At 43.6% G+C, this 10,010-nt stretch overlaps 1 protein-coding gene across 1 annotated transcript in view; it reads left to right on the top strand.

The window, feature by feature from the left end:
- The window catches only part of HADH (hydroxyacyl-CoA dehydrogenase), a 70,594-nt gene that overhangs the window by 37,060 nt on the left and 23,524 nt on the right, over window positions 1-10,010 (top strand). Inside the window, exons 2-3 of the mRNA XM_006869325.1 lie at window positions 5,950-6,078; window positions 8,539-8,696. Coding sequence (XP_006869387.1) covers window positions 5,950-6,078; window positions 8,539-8,696 — 287 coding nt within the window. The remainder of the gene's footprint in view (window positions 1-5,949; window positions 6,079-8,538; window positions 8,697-10,010) is intronic.

The following is a 10,010-nucleotide window of genomic DNA, read 5'->3' as shown; positions in this document are numbered from 1 at the left end:
TACAGCCAAATGATTCTCGACAAAGTGCCTAGGCATATTGCATGGGGAGGAGACAGTCTCTTAAACAAATGGTGCTGGCAAAACTGGAAAGCGATATGTAAAAGACTGAAACAAGACCTTTGCCTCACTCCATATACAAAAACGAACTCAGCATGGATTAAAGATCTAAATGTGAATCCCAAAATTATGAAGGTCATCAATGAAAAAATAGGGACAAATGTGAGAACTCTTAATTCAGGGTATGTATAGACTACCACACATTTTGAAAAGTACACAAACAAAAATAGACAAAATAGATGAGTGGGACATAGTAAAAATTAAAAACTTATGTGCATCAAAAGACTTCACCAAAAGAGTAAAAAGAGAACCCACAGACTGGTAAAAAATATTTTGCAACGACACATCAGATAAGGGACTCATTCTAAAATATATAGGAAACTACAACACCTCTACAAGAAAAAGACAAATAACCCAATTAAAAAATGGGCACAGGACATGAACAGACACTTCACCAAGGAGGAGATCCGGGCAGCCAACAAACATATGAAGAAATGTTCACGATCACTAGCCATTAGAGAGATGTAAATCAAAACAACAATGAGATATCATCTCACACCAGCAATAACAGCAAAGATCAAAAAAGCAGAGGACAACAAATGCTGGCGAGGATGTGGAAAGACTGGGACCCTCCTACATTGTTGGTGAGAATGCTAAATGATCCATCCACTCTGAAAAGCAGTATGGCACATCCTCAGAAGGTTTGAAATAGAAATACCTTATGGTCCAACAATTCCTCTACTTGGTATTTTTACCCACAAGAAATACGAGCCATAACATGAGTAGATATATGCACATCAGTGTTCATAGCAGCACTGTTTACAATACAAAAAAAAAAAAAAAAAAAAAATGGAGACAACCAAATTGCCCATCAGTTGAAGAATGGATAAACAAACCATGGTACATACGGTGGAATTCTACGCTACTTTGAAGAACAAGGAAGCTGCAAGCCACCACATAACATGGATGAACATTGAGTACATTATGCTGAGTGAAATTAGTCAGTCACTAAAGGAGATATACTGTATAAGACTATTATTGTAAAAGACTAAGAAAAAGAACCTACCCCAAAGAGAGGGGAAAAACAAAGAAATCTAAAAATACAAGTGCTGATCACCAGTATGTATGGGATGAGAGGTGGGGATGGAGGGAATAAAGAGCACAGGGTAGGGAATAGACACAGGAGAGCCTGGGAGTGGGGTGGTGGTGGGAGGTTGGCAATACACAAGAAGGGGGAGGGGAAAAAGAAGAACACAGCAGACAGAACGGTTGGGCAGGTTCCCATGGGCTAGGTGAGACAGAGCTAAATGATGAGGTATGCACAACCCTGGAATAACAGTACTTCAGGATACAGGGATTGAGGCATGGCTTGAAAGAGGGAAAAGAGGGGAATAATGTTAGGATGCTTGGCTGTCTTTTGAATCTTGGACTCCCTTGCCTACCATTGTGCAGTAGACACTTGCGGGTGCGGAGACAGCCAGAAGCATCACAACAGAAAACACGTGGGCCCGGATCCAGCCTATAACTAACTGGAATACCTTGGTGTGTGTGTGGGGGTGGGGCAGGAAACTACCCAGACCCAAAATGGAGGGGGGGGTGGCTGTGGGGTGTATCCTTTGGTTATTTGATGAGACACGGAGGGGATTTTAAGCATTGCAATGAAATTAAATAGGATAGGGTGAATGTGAAACTGAAGTGGGACAGAGGCAAATAATGATGTATGTAAAACCTTGGAACAACAGGGCTCTGGGATACAGAGATTGAGACATGATTTGAATGGGGGAAAGGGGGGAATAATGTTAAGATGCTTGGCTGTCTATTGAGTCTTGCTTCCCCCTGGCATACCATTATAAAATAGACACTGGAGGGGGAGAGAAAGGAATAGCCAGAAATACCACGATAGAAAGCTTGTAAGTCTGTCTTCTGCCTATAACTGATTGGAATACCTAAAATAGGGATACAACGTGCCCAGCGAAGGAGGCTTCCTGTCCTTGCATTACACAAGACCATAGATGGAATCCTGAACAGCATCTAGAATCTTCTGAGGGTAAAGGTCCACTTGAAAGGACAATTAGGCCAGCCTGGAGTCGCCAGAAGAACAGAAGATACGTCCTGAAAGAAAGACTGACAAGAAAAATACAAAACAATATAGGCAGGCCAACTGATTACTACAATAACAAACAAGTGGCTCACCCAGGAGACATCAAGGCAAGTGGTCAGGTCCCCCTCAAGGCATACCCCCTTCTAAGACTAAGGCTCAATGGGAATGCATGCTCTGATTGGTGACCATGTCTGCCACCGATAAGGGGAAGTGAGGGAAAAACAGCAATGAAGATGTGAGCTAAGCCCTACAACACTCAATAGACTCCTGTGAACCCAGATGGAGACGTGGTGGGCCAGCAGTGTGCCAAGTCCAGGGAACTCTTGTACCCAGAGTCAGCGACATAGCCACAGAGGACTAGAATGGAGAGTGAAGCATCCAGCTGATAAGAAGAGAGGGCACATGTATAAGTATACCCACACTTGCAGATAACACCCACTTGACCGGCTTCATTGGCTGGAGGATCAGAGCTCAAACAGAAGAAGAAAGAAGAGGGAAAAAAGAATAATCTGATACAATTTGATGAACTTGACAAACACCTATGGAAGCAATAGCTCAAAAGAATGAACAAATCATCTTCACAGTGAGGATCATTCCCACCTCCTCCGCACGCAGAGAGGACAGGAATGGGCAACTTGGACATTGGCTACTCAGAATGGGGGCGCTACAGAGGCAAGAAGTGACTGGCTTCCAAGAGGGAACCTAGATCCAAAGGGCGTGGAGCAAGGTAGTATCTCTACTGAGTAGTATCCATTCTGCCTAGTCAGGGCTGATGAAAGAAGATGCGGCTAGGTCTCATGCAGACCTGCGATACAATAGCGAATAATTGTTATCAGGACTGATTATAAGGGCTGGATTGTTTGGAGAACTCATAGGACTCAGCAGCTAGCCACACTCACAGCTCTGACTGGTTACTGGAAAGGACACAAAGCAAAATCAGCAAATGGAAAAGGCACATGAATGAAGTCAAACTGAGTGCAAGCTTTCAAGACAAGAGTCCTCTCCCAGTGGAGTCAAACTTGTTAAGTGCCATTGGTTAGGTTACGACTCATATCGACCCTGTATAGGGTTTCCAAGGAGCAGCTAGTAGATTTGAACTACTGACCTTGTAGTTCCCAGTCCAGTGCTGGTCCTACGTTTTCCCCAGCAATGAGCTGTGAAAACACTTGTGAAATGTTTCCTGAGGAAATGCTCAGAAGACTCGATGCCTAAGGTTTTTATTGAAGGCTGCTCGTTCTATGTGTGCAGTGTACCCATATCTCAGACTTCAGAAGTGCTCAGCTGTAAACCATATTTTTTGCACAATCACGTCACGCACAGTGAGGTATTCGTATCCTGGAGTAGTGAGAACCCTTCCAAAATCCAAGTTTCTAAACACCAACCAAGGGCCAACCCTACAAGCAAGGGTTTCTAAGGCTGATAGTCGAGGCCTTCTATGCTAATTCTTTTCTACACAGTTTCTAAATTTGCTTGTTTTTTTACTTTAAGTTTACTGGAAGTTCAGATTTGTGTCCTTATTTGAGGCACCAGTTAGATGGACGTAGTCTGTTGGCGTATAAGGAGAAATAATGGGCAGAGTTAGTAGGTGTTTTACTTTTCCACGCAGTGATTTTGACTGCCTGCAGCCTGTGAAATGTTTCTCCTGACCTGACAGGTCTGCTGCTTGCTCTTGTTTAATCAGAGTAATTCACACTGTCCTGCCCTGACTGTCAGACCCTCCCTTCAGGCCTTCTCTCATAGCAGTGACTTATAGCAACCCTGTGACACTGTGGAATAAGTACTGGACTGCTAACTGCAAAATTGGTGCTTCCAACTCAGCATCTGCTCCTCAGAACTGACTTGATGGCATTTAACAATTACAACATATACGGTTTACAAGACTCTGAATCTTTATGGGAGCAGACAGCCTCATCTTTCTCCCATGGAGTGGCTGGTGGGTTGAACCACCGATTTTTGGGTTAGCAGCTCAATGCCTAACCCACAGTGCCACCAGAGCTCTTTCCCTGATGTCAGAGGGTCCTTTTTCTTGTTTGCAGGTGGGCCTTGGGGCAGTCTAGATGCTGGCTCAGACCTGAGGCCCCTGTGTGCCCCTCTGGAAAGAAACCACGGGAGGGAGAGGTTGAGTAGAAAGGTACCTTTGTAATTAATTTCCTTTTAAAACCTGTGTTTTTTGAAATGTTTTCCTAGGAAATCTTACTTTTGGATTTGAAACCTCTTTACCTTTGAGTTTTGAGCTTCAGTTTTTGTTTCTTTTCCTGGCTTAAAAAATTTCACCTTTTGATGATTGATGGGTTAGGGCTGTTTTCTGTTCATCACCATCTTGCTTCTCATTGGGTAGGTTCCTTTTCCAGCTAACCAGCCCCTCTTCTCTCCACTGTTGGCACCTTAGAGGTCATGCAGCAGTGGTTCCGGGGTGGGGTGGAGGAGGGAATCTAAGGAGGCTCTTGTTGTGCTGGCTGCTTGCATCATTTATATTTGAGTCTGGCCACCTGTGTCCTCTTGCCCCTGGCATGAACTGATGTACTTATATCATCCTGCCTGTAAACTGACCTGTGTGCCTATTTTTATCCACGCTATCTAGTCCACATTTTTTTTGCCAACACTAGTAGCAACCTGGGATGCAGTAGGGATTTACTTGTCACTGACTGTGGCTGAACTAAGTTGGTTCTCTGCTTGTGGCAGCGTCTTTAAATGTGTCCTATCCCCCAGGGCTCTTGTCTCAAGTCAGAGCAGGTGGGCCAAAGCAAGAGGAACTGCCTAACACTTTACTTTGTGAGAGGCTTGTCACTAAATAGTCCTTGCTGACTGGAGTCTTTGCCACAATGCTCCAGCTCTGAGGACAGTGCATTGCGGAGTGGCCACTCTGTGGATGGGCTGTTGAGCACTTAAAATGACTCAGAAACTAGATTCTTCATTTTACTTAATGTCAGTGAATTTACATAGCTACATATGGCTGCTGGCTCCTCTGTGTGACAGTGTGGGCTGCAGAGCAGGACTACCTTGACTGACATTTCAGTGTGTGACCAAGGGAGGGGTCCTTGTGTGGTGCTCCAGGATAAGTACTGGACTGAAAGGTTGTTTGAACTGCAAAGTTGGCAGTTCAAATTCACCAGCTGCTCTTTATCAACCCCATACAGGGTCTCTATGAGTCGGTACCTAAAGGCACCTGATAACAAACACCACCACCATGAAGAGCTTCATAACTTTAGGTAACTGTTTTGGGAATTTGTTCTAATTCACGTAAAGGGCTTAGAACAGTGTCCCACAAGAACAGAGTGTATTTAGTTAAAGTATTGTTAGCTGTTATATTATGGAAGGCGTTCTGGTAGTGTATGGTTACCGGTTGGGCTGCTGATCTCATGGTTAGCAGTTCGAAACTACCAGCTGTTCTGTGGGAGAAAGTTGAGGCTTTCTGCTCCTGTAAAGATTGACAGCCTCGGAAACCCTGTACAGGGTCGCTGTGAGTCAGAATTGACTCCAAGGTACACTAACCACCACCATTGTATCATGGAGTCCTGGTGTGCTGCTGTAGGGCGAGCACTAGGCTGCTAACCACACGGTCATTGGTTCAAACCCAGCAGCAGCTCCTTGGAAATGCTATACAGGGTAGCCGTGAGTCTGCACTGACTCAATGGTACTAAATAACAGCCTGTTATGCTAACTCATCAGTTTGAGATGGGATGGTGGAACAGTTCATGTGGAATGTGAAACTTCCATACTGTTTAGTATTTTAAAATTTTCAAAAATACTTACTTTTTTTTGGTTTTAAAAAATTATTCTTTTTGTTCTAGGTTGCTGCAGCAACTGGCCACACAGTAGTGCTGGTTGACCAGACAGAGGACATCCTGGCAAAATCTAAAAAGGGAATTGAGGAAAGCCTTAAGAAAGTGGCCAAGAAGAAGTTTGCAGAGAACCCTAAGGTAATTTCATGTTACTGATATCCTTCCGATCAGCCCTCTGACCACAAACGTATCTGTGAAGGGATACTGGTCTTGATGTGCTTTTTTGTTTGTTCATGTAAAACTCATTTCCCTATGTTTGTAGATGACAATAGCAGTCACAAACCCTTCGATGAATAAATAACTACATTGCTGGGTGGTGTGGTTGAAGGTTGAGGCCACAGTTTCTACAGATGGTGAGCTCCTTTTGTCCACTGAGAATTTGGGAATGAATAACGCCTATTTTGTCATAAAGCTGAAAGGAGAGACAAGAAGATAAGTTTTGTATTTTCAGGCTAACATGAGAGTGATTCATAATAAACCTTTAGAGACTTTTGGTTACTTAAATGATATCCTCTGTGCCCATTTACTTTATACTAGAGAAGAAATTATAGGGTGGGTGATTGTCATTTTCCAGAAAGAGGCACAGGAACTTGAGGGAGTCTTAGAAAGTTGGGAACCTTGGCTTACTGACTCTCTCATTGGATCATGCTGCTTTTCCATGGCATGTTCACTTCGCAATTGACTAGAGATACTGAAAAAGTCATTCGAGTGAATTTTTATTTACCTTTGCCACCTTGTTAAAGTTGCGTAAGGTTTGTTTTCTTGGGACTTGGATGAGATTTATCTCCTCAAGCAGGCAAAGAAGAGTACAAATATATATGCATTTTTAACCTGAGGTAATCTTTGATGATATGTCTATCACCGTTAAAACTGAGGTGGATTGATGGTGGTGGATATTTTTACTCTCTCCCGGAATAAATCCAAACAGTAAAACTCACGGGCCGATTAAGCTCTCCTTCACCTGTTCCCCATATTGTTAATCTATGTTGTTGTTGTTATTAAGTGCCATTGAGTCAGTTCCTACTCATAGTGACCCTATGTAGGGTTTCTGAGGAGCAACTTTTGGGTTTGAACTGCTGACCTTATGGTTTCCAGTCCAGTGCTTACCCTGCAGCGCCACACCCAGGAGTCCTATTAATCTATGTGGTTGTTGTTGTTTTGTGCCGTGGAGTCGGTTCCAACTCATAACGACCCTGTACAGGGTTTCTAAGGCTGTAAATCTTTATGGGAGCAGAAAGCCTTGTCTTTCTCCCGCAGAACAACTGGTAGTTTCGATCTGCTGACCTTGTGGTTTGCAGCCCGATTCGTAACCACTGTGCTACCAGAGGGGTACCAAATATAGGGAGGGCAATGATGAGGTTCTAAGCAGGTAGGATTACAAGAATCCTGGGTTGATGGTTGGAATTAAGGACAGAGTGATTCTGAGCCAGACATACTGCATTTTTCACTTGTTTACTGGAAAACATCTCCTTATCTCCTGGTGGACACGGAGAAGACAGGGGTGGATGGCACCTGGTTGACACATTGTCTTTATCTAACACTGTGCTGACCAGTATGGTAGCTACTAGTCATATGTGACTATTGATTACTTTAATATGGCTAGTATAAGTTAAGATGTGTTATAGTTGTAAAATAAGATACCAGCATTCAAAGACTTAGCACAAAAAGAAAAATAGATTTAAAACATCCAATAATTTTTTATTTTGATTACATGTTAAAATAATAATTGTTGGATTAAAATAATTTAAGTTTTTCTACTTAATGCAGCTAATAGGAAACTTTAAATGACGTATGTGTCTTGCATTGTATTTCTGTTGAACAGCTCTCATCTAGTTTATTTCAAGATGATTTGGGATACCTTTGCTGATTATCAACATTTTGATGCCCCAGGAACAAATTGTATCTGGAAATACAATGGCAGATGAAGAGGCATTGCCTCTGCTGGTGCCCTACATGGGTTTAGTTTGTGGAAACCTGGCCTAGCAGAAGGAAATGAGGAAAAGATGAGACTGCAGATTCTGAGAGCAGTGGCTGTGCTTAGCTTGATTTTGAAACACCAGTGGCTGGCCTTTGATAGGCAGCTACTGTTTGTCAAATCACTGAAGTTTGGCTTTTCACCCGGGCTCCAGCCCTTACTCAGCTCTTCTCTGCCACCTATTAGAGGGAGTAGTCAGCACCACTGTAAGACTAATGGAGGGTGCTGAGCTAAGGCTTTTGCCCTGTCCTGGAAGGATAATTTACAGGCTTCATGGAAAGTCTGAGAACAGATGTTGTGGGTCAATACATAGGTGCTATGAACAGATGATTCAGTAACCAGAGCAGAGCTGAGTAAGGACTTGAAAGATGATGACTGACACAGGACAGTGGTAGCTAACAGTTGGGATTGGTAGTTTGCTGGCCAGCACTTGCTTCAGTATCTTGAGATGCCAGTCATCATAGGCAGCAATGTAAGAGTTCAGTTTTCAGGATTTTAAGGTGCGTACAAATGTGGTGTCGGGGCACGGTGGTCTGTCCTAGCCCTTCTCCCTCCTTCTGCAGTAGCACCAGTTTCACAAGAGGTCAGTGAATATTCTCTTCTCCTTCCTCCCACTGCATTAGGCCACTGATGAATTTGTTCAAAAGACCCTGAGCAGCATATCGACCAGTACGGATGCAGCATCTGTGGTCCACAGCACGGACCTGGTGGTGGAGGCCATCGTTGAGAATCTGAAAGTGAAGAATGAGCTCTTCGCAAGGCTGGACAAGTTTGCTGCTGAGTACGTTCCCAGGACGTTGTTGTTGTGTTCTGAGGGCTCCCTCCCAGGGGCTCAGATTTTTCTCCTTGCTTATTGCCTCCAGTTAGAAGGGATCTTCTTACACTAAGTCACTTCTCTTTATAACACTCCACTACTATTTCTAGAAGAGGTAGCCCTGGTTTTCTGTTTGTTTGTTTCTGTTTGTCTGTGGCTTGGTCAGCCCTGATATGATCCTTGTCCCAAGATTCAGGTGGACTTTCTTTCCTGCAGCAAAATAGAAGGCTGTGCCCAGGATAGGTCTTTATGTCTCTTGCAGTGTCTGGGCCGTGGGCACCTTCATGCCAGAGGCTCGTGCATGTCAGTCAGTGTCTGCTGAGGAGCCTCAGAGCGGCTTTGCATTGCTTCTTTTCATGGTGGATTAGATGGAGTGGTGTAATTGAAGGGGATGCCCTTCTACCTGTATACATTCCCCAAGACTTTGCTGTCTAGTTCTTTCTCTGGGTTAAACTCGAATGCACTTAGGAACATTTGACAACCAGGCTTCTTGGCCAAGGGAGCAGCAATAGGAGATACAACCACACATAAGTCAGATGCACAGATACCTGAGTCTCAAGACCAGGTACAGTGTCAGCAAGCATGTGCTAAACTCTAGATCACCTTGAATTCAGAGCCGTAGGTTGTGTTTGATTCTTGGCTTTGGACCATTACACTACCTGATTGATATATTTGCGTTCTCCTTGTGGCTTGCTTGGTTGGGACTGGAAGTCAGAATAAGATAATGTGTCACAGAAATGATCAGGTAGCCACCAGTGACCATGACTAGAGAGAGATACTTGCAGGCCATCCTGCTGAAATGTCAGCCCTGTGGTCCTGACAAGAAGAGACCTATCTTTTTGTGAGCTATAATTCCCTCTCCTGATCAGCATGCTCATGTACTGTTCACTGGCATTTAGGGGCTACAGAGACATCTGACAAAAACAGAAGATACTCTTGGTCAGGCAGAGCCCTCTAAGATCGTAAAGTACCCCACCCCAGGAAGAAATGTTTCCTCAAGCAGTTTGGCGTTTGTGAAGATGTTAGTCATTTCCAGTAATCAGTGGTAGGCTTGAGTACTCTCTTGGGCCAGTATGAGGGATGGAAGGAATGTGAAATGAAAGTCAGGAGAGCCGGGGGTCTGATGACATCACTTCACTCTCTGACTTTGGACAATCCTTATTTTATCATTTTTCTTTTCTTTTTTTTTTAAGGTTTTTATTGTGAATTGAGTGAAAGTTTACAGGGAAAATCATCAGTTTTACATTCAACAACTCATATACCTTGTTTCATTACAATGAT

The sequence above is a fragment of the Chrysochloris asiatica genome, unplaced genomic scaffold, assembly GCF_000296735.1.
Source record: "Chrysochloris asiatica unplaced genomic scaffold, ChrAsi1.0 scaffold00129, whole genome shotgun sequence".
Lineage (NCBI taxonomy): Eukaryota > Metazoa > Chordata > Mammalia > Afrosoricida > Chrysochloridae > Chrysochloris > Chrysochloris asiatica.
This window is presented reverse-complemented; position numbering and strand designations above follow the sequence as displayed.